Consider the following 19,417-nt stretch of genomic DNA (forward strand, 5'->3'; position numbering starts at 1 on the left):
TCTCTCCCTCCCTCCCTCCCTCCCTCCCTTCCTTCCTTCCTTCCTTCCTTCCTTCCTTCCTTCCTTCCTTCCTTTCCTTCTTTCTTTCTTGAGGCTGAGTACTATAAAGCCCTGGCTAGTCTGGAACTCACATGCACAGGGATCTGCCTGCCTCTGCTTGCTTCCTGAGTGCTGGCATTAAAGCATGTGCCACTGTACCCAGCTACAGAAAGCTTTTTATTTATTTTTATTTTTAAATATTTGTTTTATGTATATGAGTACACTGTTGCTGTCTTCAGACACACCAGAAGAGGGCATTAAATCCCATTACAGATGGTTGTGAGCCACCATGTGGTTGCTGGGAATTGAACTCATGACCTTTGGAAGAGCAGCCAGTGCTCTTAACCACTGAGCCATCTCTCCAGCCCTACAGAAAGCTTTTTAAACTGAGCTATTTAATGAAATACGAACATTAGGTCGAGAGGCCTGAGGCGCAACTAAAAGGAGCTATGTGTACATATATTAGCATAGATTGGGTTATATTAATAGCAAACGTTTATTGAGTATTTACTATAGATCAATGTGCTAAGTGCTTTCTTTGGGGGTGGGGAGAGATGAGAAAAAGTCTTTCTACATAGCCCAGGCTAGCCTTGAACTCTCTCTATAAACCAAGTTGGCTCAGTGATTAAAACAAAAAAAAGCACTGGCTGTTCCTGTAGAGGACTCCAGTTTAATTCCCAGTGCACATATAGTAGCTGACATGTACAGTAGTAGCCTGTGACACCTGTTCTAGGGGATCTGATACCCTCTCCCGGCCTCCTCAGACACCAGGCATATATATATGACACCCTTACATACATGCAAGCAAATACTCATACACATGAAATAAAAATAAATGAATCTTAAAAAAAAAAAAAAAACCTACACAATGTTTACCTTCAACTCACGGCAGTCCTCTTACCTCAGCCTTCCAAGTCTTAGGATGCCTAGTGTGTGCCACTGTTCTTGATTCTTCTGACACACCCCCAGTTGCTGAAGATTGGATCTAGAACCTTGTGAATGGTAAGCTATGCTCTGCCATTGAATGTCATACAGCTCGGCTGCATCCTCACTTTATTTTGAGAGAGGCTTGTTACATTGATCCTAGGTCTGTCCTACCAGGCCCAGTTCTAAATGCTGATACACAGGGTGTTTTATTTCATCTTCCCAACCGTCTGATTTGATAGATTTCCTTTTCATTCCCATTTTGCAGATGAGAACATTTGAGAGTCAAAGGCTGAGTCTTCAAACCCAGTCTGCTTGATGATTTTAGAGGCCCTGATTTCTTTTTCCCCAGTAATCTTAGACATGATATAGGGAGACTGTTTAGCATTTGCGAAAAGTCAGATGACTGGTATGGGTAAAGGAGGTCAGGGAACGGTGAGGCCAGTCCCTGAGGATGGCAATGCAGAGGAAGGGGCATTTTCAGAAAGGAGCAGGGAGGGGAGGCAAGAACAGCCTTGCGGCCATGGAGAACTTGTGGCCTTGGAGTCGGAGATTCTGTAGTTCCTCCACTGGTTCTAGGGCCAGGGATTCTAACTGGGTAAACTGGGAAGACAAAGTATTCCAGGCCAGGCTGTGGGAGGCCACCCCATGGCATCTTACCTGTTACCTCCTTGCATTCCAGTGTTCCACCTGTCCCGGAAGGTGACATCTCTGGTCCCTGAGAGCTGCCTGCTGATTTTGCTGGGCCTGGTGCTAGGGGGCATTGTCTTAGCCGTGGCCAAGAAGGCTGAGTACCAGCTGGAGCCGGGCACCTTCTTCCTTTTCCTGCTCCCTCCCATCGTGCTAGACTCAGGCTATTTCATGCCGAGCCGGCTGTTTTTTGACAACTTGGGTGCCATCCTCACCTACGCCGTGGTGGGCACGCTCTGGAATGCCTTCACCACAGGTGTTGCCCTTTGGGGTCTGCAGCAGGCTGGACTTGTGGGTGAGTATCCCTAGGGCCTAGGCTGTTTAAAAAAAAAAAAAAGAAGTCTTGCTAGCTCCATCCCCTAAGTCCCTTTCTCCAGCTCTGAAGGTCAGATGCCTGAGTCCCGTTCCCTGGGAGCTCTGTTGCAGGTCCGACTCACCTGGTCCTCCAGATAGGCTCCGATCCTAATTTTGGTCTCTGCCAGTTGGCTCTGTGCTTCTGCATCGTAACGGCTGAGCCGGGGCGGGCTCCCAGCTGTGTGTGGGCTGCTGGAGCTCTGGAGCCTGCAGTAGCAACTCTGTCGACTCCTGCCCTCTGTCACAACACTGCCATTTGCCAGCCCTGCAAGGGTTTTATAGTTCTAGGTCTGCTGCGCAAGCTATACCAGGTGGTCTCCAGTTTTTATTTCTAATAAGCGCATATTTTACATCCACGAAATGCTAACGGCTTTACCTGGCTCTTTCTTATTGTGTCTTCTCAATACTATCTCTGGCGAGGTAGAATTTACCTCATTTAATGGAAGAGAAAGTAGAGCCCTCTGCGTTCAGCTGGAACCAGGGCCTGTGCTTAGCCTCCATTTTATTGAGGCTCTGCATTTAGGCCCTCTTCCAACCTCTTCTTTATTTCCTGTCATAAGAAATCCATTCAGTCTTGATATTAAATCAGACCGCTTCTAAGGTAAAAAACGGAGAAGCTTGAAATTCCCAGCTGGAATCGCCAGTCTCGTGTTCTTAATAAAAAGTGAGCTATTTGGGGCAGGAAGGGAAGGGAGGACCTCAGATTCATAGCATAGTAGTAATTCTAAATAATACTGGTGCTGGTGTCTTACCATGTATTAGGCGCTAACTAAATAAGGAATATTTTGAGATTGATATCATTCCCATTTTACATATGGGGAAACTGAGGCTCACAGGCTTATGGGACATACTCAAGTCCCACCTATGGTACTTTTCCTACTGCGATCTGGCCTTCCGAGCCAGCCTTCCTTTCCCGCTGAAAACTGTGTACACACCACATCCATCCGTTGGCTGAGAACCACAGGTGTAGGAGAACCATGTCCTGTTACCCTGGGGAACAAAGCCAGCCAGTTCTACCTACTGTCAACTACTTTTCCTTTTACGGTTGCCGCAGTTATATTACTAGCACCGGCTGAATGGTTTTGCAGCCATCTTGTGAGTTGGGCAAAGAAAGAGTCCTGTTACATCAACAAGAGCCCGCATCACAGCAACTGGTGATGGGCAAAGCCAGGTCTCAGGCACACGGCAGCTCGAGCCCCCGTAGGACACAGGCCCGTTTCCCCACCTTTCCAAACTCCCTTTGGGTTTATTTCTTCCCAGTAGGAAAGCTTGCGGGCTTGTCACCGGAAGTCCTGTCAGAGGCAGCATCATCTTCACCAACCAGCCCTATCTTCTGTCTCTCGCTGGCAGCTCCTAGGGTACAGGCTGGCCTGCTGGATTTCTTGCTTTTTGGGAGCCTCATCTCAGCGGTGGACCCTGTGGCCGTGTTGGCTGTCTTTGAGGAGGTGCACGTCAATCAGACCCTCTTTATCATCATCTTCGGCGAGTCTCTGCTTAATGACGCAGTAACGGTGGTAAGAACGTACGGTGGCCTGCTGACCCCTGGCCCTAAGGCTGCCTAGGGGTAGCCAGGCTTACTTAGACCTTTCCTCCTAGTCCCCCGGGGAGGAAATAGCAGTCTGAGCTTTCTTCTGTTCCCGCCCACTTCCCCCACGTGGCCCCCCCTCTTACTTCCTGCCTCTCTTCTTGTCACTCAGGTGCTGTACAAGGTCTGCAACTCCTTTGTGGAGATGGGCTCTGCCAACGTGCAGGCCACTGACTACCTAAAGGGCGTCGGTCAGTATCTCCCCCACGTTGGCCAGTGTTCAATGTCTGCCTTCCCCGGATTGTTGCGACTCACCCAGAGCCAGCGTTTGGGACAGGGGAGGTTACTCTGATGTCTCATTCCTTCCTCTCCTCTGTGGAGAGATGGGGTCTGGGAGGATCCTGAGCCCCAGGGAGTGCGGTGGGCACCTCCCTTTACTCCTTCCTAGGCAACAGACTTTGTCAGCCCAGCTTGGGGAGGGTCCGGGCCAGGGGTCGTGCTGACTACCCACTCCTCCCCCAGCCTCCCTGTTTGTGGTCAGTCTGGGCGGGGCAGCCGTGGGCTTAGTCTTTGCCTTCCTCCTGGCCCTGACTACACGCTTCACCAAGCGGGTCCGCATCATCGAGCCGTTGCTGGTCTTCCTCCTCGCCTACGCAGCCTACCTCACTGCTGAGATGGCCTCGTTGTCCGCCATTCTTGCGTGAGTCCTGGGGGGCGTTGGGGCGGGGTGGGGATGTCACAGGCCGGCAGCCGGGAAAGGGAGAGTCCACGCTTTAAGTGACCGACCGTAAGGTCTTCAGGAACCTGTAGGCTTCATGGAGCCCTTGTGGTAGTGGACACCTCATACTCTCGCCTCAGAGGAGGCTAAGCCTCAGCCTGTGCTCTAGCACCCAGAATTGTCTGAGCACCTGAAGGCTCACACTTCCTCTACCTGAAGTTCAGGTTAAGCTGCCAGCGTACTTCAAGGCCCGAAGCCACTGGTTGGTATGGGTATAGCACCCCCCACCCCGAGGGTTTATTAGTCAGAGTAAGTGGCACTGATGAGAAGCCTGGAGATCTGCATTTATTCCAGGACTACCGCTCTCTAGTAATCTTCATGCATCCCTAAGCTTTGGCATGGGCCATCTGATACCCCGTGATGGGCAGCACCCCCCGCCCCGCCGGCTGCAGGCTCAGTCTCTCTCGGGACCCTCTGTCACCTGCACTCTGTCCCTCTCCCAGGGTGACCATGTGTGGCCTGGGATGTAAGAAATACGTGGAGGCCAACATCTCCCATAAGTCCCGCACGGCTGTCAAGTACACAATGAAAACGCTCGCCAGCTGCGCTGAAACGGTCATCTTCATGCTACTTGGCATCTCGGCCGTGGACTCTTCCAAATGGGCCTGGGACTCTGGGCTGGTGCTGGGCACCCTCTTCTTCATCCTGTTCTTCCGAGCCCTCGGTATTGCTGGTGCCCTCTGCTCCCCTATCCCCTTCCTTTCCCCTCTCGCCCGCCCCTCATCCCCTCAGTCCAAGTTCACATCCCCGTCAATTCCCACTCCTCCCCACAACGCTCACCTGTCCTGACCCCTGCCAGACCTTAGCCCAGATGCTTGGGCTCCCAGTGTCCTCCGCTCCCAACCCCTTGCTCCTGCTGGCCCTCCCTCCTGCTGTAGGCGTAGTCTTGCAGACGTGGGTACTGAATCAGTTCCGGCTGGTCCCTCTGGACAAGATTGACCAGGTGGTGATGTCCTATGGGGGCCTTCGGGGGGCTGTGGCCTTTGCTCTCGTCATCCTCCTGGACAGGACCAAGGTCCCTGCTAAGGACTACTTTGTGGCCACCACTATTGTGGTGGTCTTCTTCACCGTCATCGTGCAGGTGGGAGCGCCCAGGAGGCTAGGTGGGGAGAGGTTCAGCAGGCTCTGGGAGAGTCTTGGAACACTTTGGGACAGGGCCTTTCATTTCCTCCGGGGGAGGCAGGGACCTGACTTCCTAGGTTTTGAGTGTAATATAACTGAGACCCATTTTTTTTTTTTTGGTGGTGGTGGGGGGAGGGAGAAAGGCAGCAGGGAACCAAACAGGACAGGGCTCACCTCTTGCCTGTCCGTAGGGTTTGACCATCAAGCCACTGGTCAAGTGGCTGAGGGTGAAGAGGAGTGATTACCACAAACCCACCTTGAACCAGGAGCTGCACGAGCACGTGGGTACCAGAGCCCCATCCCCTCCCCTGCCCCTCTCTCCTTCCTCCTACGTTGGCAGAGTCCTGATGTAGTCCCCCTACCCACCCCCATTCTAGACTTTTGACCACATTCTGGCTGCAGTGGAGGACGTTGTGGGGCACCATGGCTACCACTACTGGAGGGACAGGTGAGGGAGCTGCCCCAAGGCTCCTTCAGCAACAGTGGCCCCTATCAGCCAGGGCAGCATGGGAGATATGCCACCCTTCTGAGAAGGGGACACAGCCAGGTTCAGGCTGTGTGACCTCTGCCTGAAGCCCTTCAGTGGCACCCCAGTGTCCTCAGGATAAGATAGATCCCCACCCCCACCCCCCAGGGTGGCCTGCTAGCCGCTGCATGGTCCGGCACTTGCCAGACAGACTCCTGCCCTGTTAAGCTCTGTTGTGCGTTTGGTGGTCTGTCTGATAATTACACAGACCCTATTTAGAACTCAGAGCCCACCATGCAGTCCAAGCCTGGCCACTGAGACTGGATGTATTCTGTCTATCAGAACCCTGCCTCACCTCCCTCTTAGCTTAGCTTTGAATCCATCCTTCAGACCTAACCATGGGCACTGATTCCTCGGAGACCTCTGGCCTCTCTGACAAGGACAAATCCCCGTTATAATTATCCTTGGTAGTTTTTTTTTGGTCATGGTTATAATTTTTTACAGTTATTTTAGAGAATTTTAACTAATGACAGACTCTCTTCCTGAAACTGTAAAGGCTGTAAGAACAGGGACTAACTTTGAGATTCTCCTTGGCTGAGACTCATACTAAGAAAGCCAGGCTAGTGCTGGCACTGTCCTCACCCTGTCTAGGGGAAGGGGCAGCCAGCTACACCATGAGGGTAATACTCAGGACTGGGCCTGGCATCCTCTATAGGTGGGAACAATTTGACAAGAAGTACCTGAGTCAGCTTTTGATGCGGCGGTCAGCCTATCGTATCCGTGACCAGATCTGGGATGTGTACTACAGACTCAACATCCGAGATGCCATCAGCTTTGTGGACCAGGTGGGCCAAGCAGTTACCAGGTAGGCCAGTGGCAGCTAGACAGATGGTCAGCAGCGTAGGGCCGTAAGGAATGACAGGCAGGCAGGCTTGTTAGCAAGGAGCAGGGAGTCGGAATTCCCGGCTGGCCCCAGGTGAAGTCACAGCTGCAGGGACAGTCTGGCAGGCTGGTACAGGAAGGTGGGAAACAGCTGGACGCTGAGGTCAACAGACACAGTTCAGCTATTATCACGGGTGGGCCGGTGCTTGGACAAGTTACTTAGGCTGCCTGGGCTTCAGTTTCCTTGGTGAGAGGAAAGTAACAGTAAGGATGGAACTGCCTAGGCCCGACTTTGAGAATTCAGTGTGTGAAGTGTTTCAGTGTCTGCTATAACAAAGAGCAAAATAATGCCCACGGCTCACCACTTGTGTAGCATTGGAGAACCTGGATAATCCCCAGCCCTGGCTCAAAGCAAAACAGTGTTCAAAATAATTGTTAACGCCTGTAATTCTTTTCATTACCCTCTGTCTGGGCCCCTCCTCGTCTGACCCTCGTCCGACCTCCGTCTTGACTCCTACAGGGAGGCCACGTCTTGTCCTCCACAGGACTCACTCTGCCCTCTATGCCTAGCAGAAATTCTGTGGCAGAGACCTCTGTCACCAACCTGTTGTGAGTCCACGAGCCGCCCCCCTCCCTTTCCCCAAGCTCTTCCTCCCAGATCCCTCTGGGAAGGATGTGTCGACACCTTGCCTGTGCCCTTCCCATCACCTGTCCTGCCCACTCCCCAGCACACTTATCCCTGCCTCCTGCAGGAGGGAGAGCGGCAGTGGAGCGTGTCTGGATCTGCAGGTGATTGACACGGTGCGCAGCGGCCGAGACCGGGAAGATGCCGTGATGCATCATCTGCTCTGCGGAGGCCTCTACAAGCCACGGCGCAGGGTGAGAGCTTGCAGGAGGTGGGAGGAGTTCCCAGGGCGCCGGGGAGTGGACTGTAGAGCCCATGATCCGATCTGAGACGGGCGAGCGCGAGCGGTATCAGCTTGCTGTGAAGGCCCGGATGAAGGCTGTGGGTTTCATCCTTTGCTGGGTTGTTGGTGGTGGTGGTGGTGGGGTTAGGAGGAAGTGCTGCAGGGTGTATATCAGATTGTAATGAATTGAATTGAGAGCTGACCAGGTTGGGACTCTAGAAGGGAACACTTTGGATTCGAAGCTGGGCTTTAGGAAGGAGAGGAGCACACATGGCTAGTGTCCCTGAGGGGAGAGGAAGAGATAGAGGACAGGGAGCTCAGAGGATGCAGGTCAGGGGGGGAAGCAGTGACCTGAGAAGGCCTTTGGAATCAGTTTAATGAGAGAGAGAGAGAGAGAGAGAGAGAGAGAGAGAGAGAGAGAGAGAGAGAGAGAGAAAGAGAGATTAGTCCTGTGCAAATCAGGTTGCTTTGGAGCTTTGAGTCTGGAAAGGCCCATCCTGTCCAGGAGAGGATCTTCTGTAACCCCACAAGGGGGCAGCAGGCCATTATCCTGGACCTTTTGATGTAGGAATCTGACTGTTACTCATGGAGGCACTACAGAGAACACTGAGATAGAATTGGCTGGATTTGGGAGCACCTCCCGTTAGTTTCCAGGTCTGCAGAATAAGATTTGCAGGTGGTTTTGTTCACAGGGCCCCCTACTCTCGCAGCCCCTTCTGCTTCTGGTGTGTGGTTTGCCCATGAGAAGCCCCTCCGCCACCCCATGGAGTAGCTACTAGGTGATTGTCTAGGGCAAGTGATAGGGGCTCTCTTACTTTCCCATTCTAGTCTTGCTGTTCAGCCTTCCAGGATCCCTGATTTGGTTCACCGTGTTACCCTCACATTCCGCCAGACCTCATATAATGGCTGGCAAGCCCACCTCACCCCAAGTTCTCTTTCCCTTTTAATGTTTTTCTTGTGCAAAATTTTAGTAGCAAGAATGAAATAACTCACTTATCCATTACCCAACTCTAATAATTATCTGTGCGTGATTAAATTTTTTCGCTCCATAACCCACCACACGCTGCCTACACTTTGTCTTACAGCAGACTCCAGACATCATCTGATATTATCTATAAATATCTCAGTATACGACAAGAACTCTTTGTTTCTTTTAATTTTAAATTTTGGCTTCTTTAAGACAATCTTGCTAGCTGCCCTAGGACTGGCTTCAAATTGGGGATCCTCTTGCCTCAGCCTCCCAAATGCTGGGGTTCCAAGTGTGAAACCATCACTGAACTGGCAAGACCTTTAAAACATAAGTCAGGCTGAGGATCTCGGACAGTAGTAGAACGTTTTCTTAGCATCTGTGAGGCCCTGAGTTTGATTTCCCAGCACTGCAAAAAAAATCAAGTTAAATCAAATCGTAGTATTACTATTATAACGTAATAATTCTTTATATCAAATGCTCAGTCACTATTCAATAAATATCTGTTTTTTCCTAGCTGGTTTGCATAGCTCAGGATCCAAATGAAGTTCACAGTTTATGTCTGGGAAATATGTCCTCCAATAAGACAAACCTATAACAGTTTTTCTTCCCCCCCCCTTGCTATTTATTGAAGAAACTGAATTCTTTATCTTGGAGGATTTACCGTTTTTTTCTAGATTGTGCTGACCAGCCAAGTGCTATTTAGCATATTACTCCATTTCTTATATTTTCTGATTATTAAATTTGGAGCCTGATCAGGTCCAGGGGCTTCCAGGTATGCTGTATCCTTCTTACTGTGTTACATCAGAGAGAGTACATAGAGGTGTGTGTGTGTGTGTGTGTGTGTGTGTGTGTGTGTGTGTGTGTCTGACTGATGAGTTAGTTGGCTTCAGTTTTTGCATAGTTTAAAGATATTGTCAAATGTCATCTCTTATTTAATTTCGCCATCATTCCATCATTTGGATCCCATGTCTACCACCAAATGTCTCTTTCTCAGATCCATACCATCTGAACATTTGCTAAGCCTGTTAACTTTACATCCATCTAAACCATCATAAACATTGAACAGGATAGAGCTGAGGACAGAACCCTGTGGCAAGCTCCTTAAGACTTTCCTCCAGGCTGACATGGATGGAGCGTTTTTGGGGTACGGTTACTCAACTAGCTCTGAATGCATTTAGTCGCACCACGACACAGTCCCTAACTCCGTATGTTCTTTCCAGAAACAGCGTTAGAGATCATATATAGTCAATTAAGATATAGCTCAAGAGAGAGGAGGGGCTGGAGAGAAAGATCTGGAAGAGTTCTCCTCATTTGAGAAGCTTGATGGAATGCTTTTGGCTTTGCCTCCTAGAGATTTAGATGCTGTAATGTGAAGTGGGACAAAGAGTCTGTGTATTTAATAAGCCCCCTGATAGTTCCAGTGCAGCTGGCCTGATGCCTGGTGTTTTGAAACCTCACATCATGTCACCGGGTTAGCTGAAGTGGAGAGAGCTTATAGGATCTCTGGGGAGAGGGTTTAGAGAAACAGGGCCAAGAATAATACAGAAAAATATACATGGAAGAAAGGGACAGGGAGCCAGCAAAGGCAAGAAGGGAACCCTTGGAGAAGGGAAAGCCTTGGATGGAAGAAGGGCTGGCTGCCATCCCGAGGCCAGAGGCTTCGGGACTGGTGACCAGGCAGGAAGTTCGGATGTAGAGAACTTGAATAGCATTTTTGGTATTTAAGGAAGTACTAGACAGGAAAATGTCCAAATTGATTTATAAGATCTTGGCCTCAAAAAGAAGGGAGATGCGAGTGTCAATGAAAGGACTTTAGAAACAAGGGCAGGGGCTTTTCTAAAAGCAGAAGGAAAGCAGACACTGGGATTCCTTAGTAAGGAAAGCAAAGGCGGGCAGAGGAGAAGCTGAGGACTGAGGGATCCAGGAAGGAGCTGAGCACAGCTGACACGGCGCCACCTTGCCCCAGAGGTGGGGTGGCATTTCCAGGTCCATAGGGAAAGGAGAAAGGTGGATGGGAGACTTGAAGGAGCTCTCAGAAGAGGGTCAGAGAAACAGGAAGTACAAGGGATAGGAAAAGAACCACATAGAATGTGAGGCAAAACAGAGTGACCAGGAACGGTCCAGGTAGCACTTGGCCGATTTCCTCCGACTAGAGAGGAACAGATGGCTAAGCTGCCAATGGCAGAAATAGGTAGGCTGCGGGAGTGTATGGATGTCTTGGTCTTTCTGAGAAAGAGTTAAACGAAGCAGATTAAGTGTTGGCTCTGTGTTAAATAAGTAGTTGCCAGGACCAAGAGGATCTAGGGTTCAGGGCAGATACTTAGGAAAGTCCAGAGCATAAGCCTGGTGCTGAAGTAGCTGTAGAAAAGGTCAGAAGAAAATTAGCTGGCAGGAGGATCCTCTGTCGTCACCTGGGGATCGAGACACAGCAATAAACGCAAAGGATGTGGCTCTGTGGTTTTATAGTAGCCCCAGGAACAAAGTACAGGACTCCCTGCCTCTTATCACTTCAAATCAGAGAGAACTGAGGGAAAGGTAGTCAGGGACTTGTCAGGAAAAGGGAAATTTTTCCTTAGTGAACAGAGTCTCCGGCTAGATTCCATTTGTATATTTTTAATTTTATTTATTACTCCATGGTGAACTCTGGAAACGCCGGGCTGGCAGGACCTGTGATTAACATGCTGGGGGGGGGGGTGTGTGTGCAGCCTGAGGTTCCTGTGGGAGGCTCAGGCCCCCAGCCTCATGGCAAGGTCGGGTTGTCGTTGCCAGTACAAAGCTAGCTGCGGCCGCCACTTCATCTCAGAGGATGCCCAGGAGCGACAGGACAAGGAGATCTTCCAGCAGAACATGAAGCGACGGCTTGAGTCCTTTAAGTCCACCAAACATAACATCTGTTTCACCAAGAGCAAACCTCGACCCCGAAAGACCAGCCATAAGAAGGTGGGTGTGTCTTTTCTCTGGGACACCTCCTTTATGGCTATAGGCTGGTAACAAATAATTCTGAGTCTTCTCACATCCTGAACTCAGCTCAAGGAGATAGATGCTTTGTTTAATCACCTTCAGGGTTTGGTGACTCTAGCAGTTTGGGTTTCCTTTCAGGTCTGTCTGCCCTTCAGAGGGAGGGGCAGCCTCTTGGCTGTGGGAGCCATTTGCTACCCGGGGTGAAATGGACAGGAAAAGGGCAGAGTTCTTGGCAAAGTAATTCTAGGAGTCCTTCAGCCAATTCAGGCCCATGTATTCAGAGCCTCTGATAGGAAGTGGGTCACTCTAGGCTCCACAGTTACTGCCAGGTTAACCAAGGAATAGTGGAGTGGAAAACCATTGTGATAAATGGCCCTTCCGCCCATTTCTAGGTTAGGAGAGTTTGTTCTGTTGACTTTTGCCAATTCACAGAGTTTGGGAAATGGGGTGGTGAGACCACGGTCACAGTCTTAGGTTTGCTTTCTGGTCCTCAGAAGGATGGTGTGGCTAATCCCGAAGCTACAAATGGGAAGCCTCCTCGAGACCTGGGCTTTCAGGACACAGGCAAGCAGGGAACTGCAGGGAGCAGCAGGGCTGGAAGGGAGGTGGGGAAGGGAGGGAGCAGGCCTGTTCCCCCCCACCCCCCGATCCTGGAGGCTCTCCTCTGGGAACACTTAGCACCAAGAGCTGGGTGTTCCCCCCCCCGCCCCCTCCCCCCCAGGGGCTAGATGGGCACTTTTGAGTGTTGGGATAGTTCACATCTGTATAGCATGCAGGCAGAATTGATGATTCTGACTATTGACTATTAAGGACATGGGAAAGGTGTCGGAGAGACTGACAGGTAGAGTGGCCTGGTCCTCCAAGGATAGGCGGAACCAAAGGCATAAGGTCTTGTCATCAAACCTAGTTCCCTTCGAGCTGCATTTGCTAACGGACCTTCCAGCCTTGCGGGTGCCAAGATCATCAGTTGGTCTGGGCTGACAACAGAAAGAGCCGAGAGGTGTGGCCCTCATAGCTTCCTCTGAGGACTTAGCACCTTTGGATTGCCTCCTTGGGCAATGGAATTTCCTTTCCCCCCTATCACGTCCAACACTCTAGGCCACTGCCCAACATGGCTGAAGGAAGATGCGGGTGCTTCTGCTTACATGGGCTTTGGGGGGGGGGGGAGGCAGGCACTGACATGAGGTTGTCTGATATCAAGAAGCAGCCACTGGGTTGGTTGGCCTGACTCGGTTTTCACCCTTGTCCAGCTGCGGTGATACTAACCGTGGAGTCCGAGGAGGAGGAAGAAAGCGACAGTTCAGAGACAGAGAAAGAGGACGATGAAGGGATCATCTTTGTGGCTCGTGCCACCAGTGAGGTCCTCCAGGAGGGCAAGGTCTCAGGTAATGCCCTCCTTGTGGGCTCGCTCCTCTGCGCAGCTGAGGCCGGTTACGGTATCCAAGGACTCACAACCGAACTCAGAGCCTTAGAGCCTCGCCCAGAATCACGTGATACAAACGGGCTTTGAACTTGACCCACATAGTCACGTCGTTCAAAGAGCACAGCCCGAGGAACACAAAGTGATAAGCAGACCTAGAAGCGAGTGACCCAGTTCTCTTGTGACCCGGGCTTAGCACACCTGCCCGCATGTAGAGCTCTGGGGTAGGAGGTTGGCACCTGACCTTGGGGGAAGCCTGAGTCTATCGAAGTGGAATCCTTATGCGTAAAAAGCAGTGTTCATGTTTCTGCATGTGGAGATCTCTCTCCTGATGTTAGGTTTCAAGGGTAGTCTGCACAAACACTCAGGGGACATTAGAGAAGTTTAGTGCAGAAAATTTCAAAATATGAAATGACACAGTAGTGAAATGACCTCCCATCTGCCCATGTCCAGCTTCAGCCGTTACCTGCTCATAACTTGTCTTCTTTCACACATATACCTGATCCCCAGGGTTCTTAGGAAGAAAATCTCAAATATCATCTCATTTTACCAATCGATAAATGTACAACATACAAGATAAGTGTTCTTAAAGACACAACCACAGTATCATAACCATATATATAAAATCTTTCTCGTAAGATACCTAGCTGGAGCCGGGTGGTGGTGGTGGCTCATGCCTTTAATCCCAGCACTTGGGAGGCAGAGGCAGGCAGATTTCTGAGTTTGAGGCTAGCCTGGTCTACAAAGTGAGTTCCAGGGCTACACTGAGAAACCCTGCCTCAAAACACCAAAAAACAAAAAACAAACAAACAAAAAAACACCAAAAAACAAACAAACAAAAAAAAACCAACCTGGCTGGGACTCAGATTTCCTTGGTTTTTATTTGTATTTGTTTATTTTGAGACAAGGTCTCATTATGTAACCTGGGCTGGCCTCAAACCCACAATCCTCCTGACCCTGCCTCCAAGTCCTGAAGTACAGGGGTGTGTGCTACCTCATCCAGCCCCTTTTGTGGCAGTTTTGTGCAAGTAAAGATTCAGCGTAGAGCACACATTACATTTAGTTAATAAGCCCCCTTTAAAGCACTTCGGGGTGCACTGTCCAAACATCAAGCCGTCCAGCTCCCTAGCAAGGGACAGGAAGACCAAAGTCTGACCACGGACTTCAGCAATACTCCCCTGCATCGCTTTAAAAAGCCCGGATAAAAGACTTTCCAAAATATCTTCCCTCCATCAGCCACACGGCGTCTTTCCAACATTGCTCCTTCTGTTACAATGGATGATCTGAAGAACCTGTTCACAGAAGCTGGACGCTCAGTGAAGGCTTTTAAGTTCTTTCAGAGAGACCCTAAGATGGCTCTCATTCCGTTGGGATCTGTGGAAGAAGCAATCCAGGCCCTTACTGAGCTTCATAATCATGGTGTTGGAGAAAATCGCCACCTCAGAGTTTCCTTCTCAAAACCCACCATCTCTTTAATCCCAGCAAAGGCTGGGAGGCAGAGGCAGGCGGATTTCTGAGTTCGAGGCCAGCTTGGTCTACAGAGTGAGTTCCAGGACAGCCAAGGCTATACAGAGAAACCCTGTCTCAAAAAAACAAAACAAAACAAAACAAACAACCAAAAATCAAAAAAATCCCCCATCTGATCTTTCTGCAAATTTTTCTCCTTATACTGGACCGTAATTTCTATAAAATCTTCAGGCACAGACTGAAGCAGCGCAAAACCAATTCTGCCTCTTTCACAAAGTAACTAACTCTTTGGGAATTTGATTGATATTCAAGTACATTCAAAACAAGAATTTTTTTTTCCTCTCATTTTCCCCAACAGTGTATGATCAAAAGTTTGCTGTGCCTTTGTATTGTTATTTCTATGAAAATAACTTTTAGGGAAAAAAAAATCAGGAAAATTATTTTTTAAATAATTTAATTCCCTGAATCAGATTTCAAAAGAACAGAGTTTCTTTATGTTTGGGAACAGATCAGCCTTACATGACATTTCCAAACTCCTTTGTACTTTGAGAAATTTAAACATACAGACTTTTACAATTTCTTGATGTAATTTAAATCACATACAATCAAGTTTTTTTTTTTTTAACTTTATTATTCAGAAGTTTCCGGGTAGAAAATGACATTCATTCACTTATAAACATTATACCAGGGGGAAAAAAAAAGTCCCTTCTAACCTATTATAAAATGGTTTAAAAGGAGGTGGTGCCAGGTGGTGGCGGCGGTACACACCTTTAATTTCAACACTCAGGAGGTAGAAAGGTGGGTCTCTGTGAGTTCAAGGCCAGCCTGGTCTACAGAGCGAGTTCCAGGACAGCCAGGGCTACACAAAGAAACCCTATCTGAAAAAAAACAAAATAAAATAAAACGAAAGAAGGTGGTGGGATTGTAAGTTTACACCACGGTTGGAGAGCTGGCTCAGCAGTTAAAGGCTCACAACCAAAACATAAAAAAATTTGCTCCAAAGGGGACTTCATTGAAGTCCAGAATCTTCTCTTTTTTTAATTAACGTATTTATTATGTAAACAACATTCTACCTGTACATATGCCTGTGGCCAGAAGAGGGCACCAGATCTCCTTATAGATGGTTATGAGCCACCATGTGGTTGATGGGAATTGAACTCAGGAACTCTGGGTGAGCAACCAGTGCTCTTAACCACTGAGCCATCTCTCCAGTCCCCATCTGGAGACATTTTTAAAGATTTATTTTAATAAGTGTAGCGAGTGTGTCTGTCTGTTCCGTGTATTTGTGGATGCTGTCAGAGGCCAGAAGAGGGCAGGGAACGCCCTGGAGCTGGAGTTGCAGGGGGTTGTAGCTGCCTGACCTGGCCCTGGAAACTGAACTGAGTCCTCTGCAAGAACAGCAAGTGCTCCTAACCTCTGAGCCCCCTCTCCAGCCCCATGTGGAGTTGTCACAGTTGTTGTCACAGCTCAGTAGGGTGTCTCACTGCTTGGTCAGAATGAGCCTTAGCAAGATCCGGTCTCTGAGCTGCTGCTGCTGCTGCTGCTGCTGCTGCTGCTGACTAGGGGTGATCTGAGACAAGGCCTCCTTCTTGTTTGGTTTTCCTAAGCTGTAGTTAATTACCATTTGTTCAGTCTGTACCTGTGGACAGCGGTTCTGTGTGCAATTCTCTCCTAGTGCTAGGACACAAGACAACCAAGTCTGATGCTTCCTCCCAGAGAGACATTTATTGAGTACAGTACAGATGAGTGCAATATGGTGACCTCAGGTGCATTTGAGGGTCCCCCTGGGTTGACAATAAACTCATGTGTACTCTCTCTTCGTTCCCAGGAAGCCTTGAGGTGTGTCCGAGCCCACGCATCATCCCCCCATCCCCAACCTGTGCGGAGAAGGAGTTACCCTGGAAGAGTGGGCAGGGAGACCTGGCTGTATATGTGTCGTCAGAAACAACCAAGATCGTGCCTGTGGACATGCAGACGGGCTGGAACCAGAGCATCTCGTCCCTGGAGAGCCTGGCATCCCCTCCCTGCACCCAGCCCCCGACGTTAACCCGCTTACCCCCCCACCCTCTGGTCACTGAAGAGCCCCAGGTTCCTCTTGACCTGTCTCCTGACCTTCGCTCTAGCTTTGCCTTCCCCCCAAGCCTGGCCAAAGCTGGCCGTTCTCGCAGCGAGAGCAGCGCTGACATCCCGCAGCAGGAACTGCAGCCCCTCATGGGCCACAAGGACCACACTCACCTTAGTCCCGGCACTGCCAACTCCCACTGGTGCATCCAGTTCAACAGAGGAGGCAGGCTGTAGCCCAGGCCTCAGGGAGGAGCAGGATGTGGAGCCCCTGTGGGGAGTGCTCCTCATGTGGGGAGTGCTCCTCAGCCTGGGCAGAGGAGCCTACCCAGCCCGGACTGAAGTGGTGACGGTCTCCTTGGGACTGGTCAGAAGGGTTTCCTGGGCTGGTCCTCACAGGGACCCTTCTCCCCTCTCTCCCTGCCCTCAACCCTTCCCACTTTTCATTTTGAAAAATGGCTCAGGATCCAGTCCAGAGTTCTAAGGGATAGGCCCCCAAGCTGCTGTCCCTCCCCTAGGGCGTCTTCCTGGACTTACCGTTGGCAGCTGTTCCTCCCCACAAAGCATCATTCTTCAGTGGACACTGGTCCTCCCTGACCTCTGCCCCTTCTCCAGCACCAGGTCAGGATCAGTGCCCTGGCAACAAGGCGTTCGGAGGGGCTGGTCCTCAGAGCGACTGGACTAGGACAGAGGGCAGGCCTCAGTTACTTCAGCTAACTTGTTGGGTCAGCTACATGAGTACCACACCTTGCTGTAACCCTTTCCCTTAGCTTCTAGTCATTGAGGTCATGTGACTCTTTCTAGGACCTAGGCGCTCGTTCAGAGCTGCTTCATAGCCGGTCTACTGCACTAGGTCTAAATCTGGAACTTTCTGAGGCTTGGATCTGAGATTTTTTTTTTTTTTTTAGAGTAGGAGACAGGCCTCTGAGCCCGTCACCACCTCAGAATCTTCCCAAAGGGAGAAGGGACCGAGTATCCCAGGGCCACTGCGCCATTCCTGTTGGAGCTGGGATGCCTGGCTGCAATATTTGGGGGCAGCTGACTAACGGGTGGCTTTCCCGGGTTTAGCCCCTGCCGTGTGTTTTGTACCTTAAACCCGAGATACATTAAACATCTCTCAGATGAATGAGTGTCCTCTGTCTGTTTGTCTCAAGCTTTTAGGGGTAAGGACAAGAAGGGGTCTGCCTATTTCAAGAGTAGAGAACAGTAGGGGGGATCTTAGGCAGAACCATTAGTCCCCCTGGTCCCCGCGCTTTGCCAATAATATCCCTCTAGCAGAAGGCATGGATTGGCAGTCTAGGGGATCACTGTATGGGTTGGAGAGGAGGGCGTCTCAGAACTGGGGATCCACAAAAGGGAAAGGCCAGCAGGGAGGTCAGTCTTGCTCTCCAAGGACGAAGCCTCTATGTGTCTTATCACGGAGACATTTCTAGGAAAATGTAAGAACAGCTTCGAGCCAGATGAACAAGTGTCACTCTGCACTTGACAGGTAGGAATTCAAGCTTCGAGGAGTTGGGTCCCCTGAGCATTTATCAGACAAAGGAATGTGGGCCTTGAAATCCTTAGATAACATCATTCCCCAAGTCCAGTTCCTACTGTCTGAAGAATTTTTAAACACATCTTTGAGAATAAAACTGGTATAAAATTCACTTGTTTAAAAGGTGATCCAGTATCCTCTGGATTCTGAGGGCACCTGCACTCCTGTGCACACCTACATGCAGACACACAGGCCTACACACACAATTAGAAATAAAAAAATAAACCTTGTCTTGAGACAGTGTCTCTGTATGTAGCCTCAGCTGTCTTTGAACTTGCCACATAGACCACAGTGGCCCTGAAACCATAGAGACTTGAACCCATAAAGACTGGCCTGAGTGCTGGGATTAAAGACATGCACTACCATACCCAGAAAAATTAAAAAAAAAAAAAACAATTTAAAAAATCAAAACAAAAAACTTAACTGTACCTTTTCAACAAGTGACCCTTCTGACATGGGTGCGGGGAATCAAACTCTGGTCCTCTGAAAGACCAGCAAGTACGTTAACCACTGAGCTTTCCGTCCAGCCCCAGTGTTTAGTGTGTTCACACAGCTGTACAAACCTTCTCATGATGCAAGAAAGAATAGAACACTTCCATCATCCCCCAACAAAGCCCTGAACTCGAGAGAAGTCCCTCCTCGACCCACCCACCCCCAGCTGTAGGCAATCACTAGCCACACCCATGTCTCTGAGTCTCAGGGCCTCGGAACACGTCAACGACCCACAGATTTGGTCAATTTTTTCCCCCTATGCTATGCATGGGGATGAGAAGGAAGAGTGACTTAGCTTTGCCTTCAAGTTGCTCACAATGATAAGACCTGATAGTTGGGCTGGAGAGATGACTCAGCGGTTAAGAGCACTGACTACTCTTCTGAAGGTCCTGAGTTCAAATCCCAGAAACCACATGGTGGCTCACAACCATCCGTAATGAGATCTGGCACCCTCTTCTGGAGTGTCTGAAGTCAGCTACAGTGTACTTATATATAATAAATAAATAAATCTTAAAAAAAAAAAAAAAAAAAGACCTGATAGTTGATTTAACAATCCGGAGTCAGTCTAGCTGTTATTTATTATCTATATCATCTGGGGCCTGTTGCCTAAGCTCTTTGAGCCTTAGTTTTCTGACCTCTAAAATGGGTTAGCTGGAGCACGGTGAAGTGGCAAAACATCTTTAAGGCCAGCACTGGAGAGTCAGAAGTAGATGGATCCCTGTGAGCTTGAGGCCAGCCTGGTCTACATAGCAAGTTCTAGGCTAGCCAGAGGTACACAGTGAAAACGAAGCAAACCAACAAGGACAGAAGGGTTAACAATC

The 19,417-nt window shown here is 49.6% G+C and overlaps 1 protein-coding gene across 6 annotated transcripts in view; it reads left to right on the top strand.

The window, feature by feature from the left end:
• The window catches only part of Slc9a5 (solute carrier family 9 member A5), a 21,767-nt gene extending 3,552 nt beyond the window's left edge, over positions 1 to 18,215 (top strand). The window contains exons 2-16 of one of the 6 annotated variants that reach the window (XM_021220026.1): positions 1,646 to 1,948; positions 3,358 to 3,521; positions 3,705 to 3,783; positions 4,055 to 4,232; positions 4,754 to 4,974; positions 5,189 to 5,391; positions 5,624 to 5,713; positions 5,810 to 5,880; positions 6,614 to 6,743; positions 7,301 to 7,389; positions 7,533 to 7,659; positions 11,428 to 11,598; positions 12,114 to 12,183; positions 12,870 to 13,004; positions 16,335 to 18,215. In XM_021220026.1, coding sequence (XP_021075685.1) covers positions 1,646 to 1,948; positions 3,358 to 3,521; positions 3,705 to 3,783; positions 4,055 to 4,232; positions 4,754 to 4,974; positions 5,189 to 5,391; positions 5,624 to 5,713; positions 5,810 to 5,880; positions 6,614 to 6,743; positions 7,301 to 7,389; positions 7,533 to 7,659; positions 11,428 to 11,598; positions 12,114 to 12,183; positions 12,870 to 13,004; positions 16,335 to 16,804 — 2,501 coding nt within the window. In that variant the 3' untranslated portion in view covers positions 16,805 to 18,215. Of the gene's footprint in view, positions 1 to 1,645; positions 1,949 to 3,270; positions 3,522 to 3,704; positions 3,784 to 4,054; positions 4,233 to 4,753; positions 4,975 to 5,188; positions 5,392 to 5,623; positions 5,714 to 5,809; positions 5,881 to 6,613; positions 6,744 to 7,300; positions 7,390 to 7,532; positions 7,660 to 11,427; positions 11,599 to 12,113; positions 12,184 to 12,869; positions 13,005 to 16,334 lie in introns of all 6 variants that reach the window. The other 5 variants (XM_029532657.1, XM_029532658.1, XM_021220028.2 and 2 more) reach the window with 5 other exon arrangements.
• Positions 18,216 to 19,417: the final 1,202 nt, after the last annotated feature.

The sequence above is a fragment of the Mus pahari genome, chromosome 20 (assembly GCF_900095145.1).
Source record: "Mus pahari chromosome 20, PAHARI_EIJ_v1.1, whole genome shotgun sequence".
NCBI classification, from domain to species: Eukaryota; Metazoa; Chordata; class Mammalia; order Rodentia; family Muridae; genus Mus; species Mus pahari.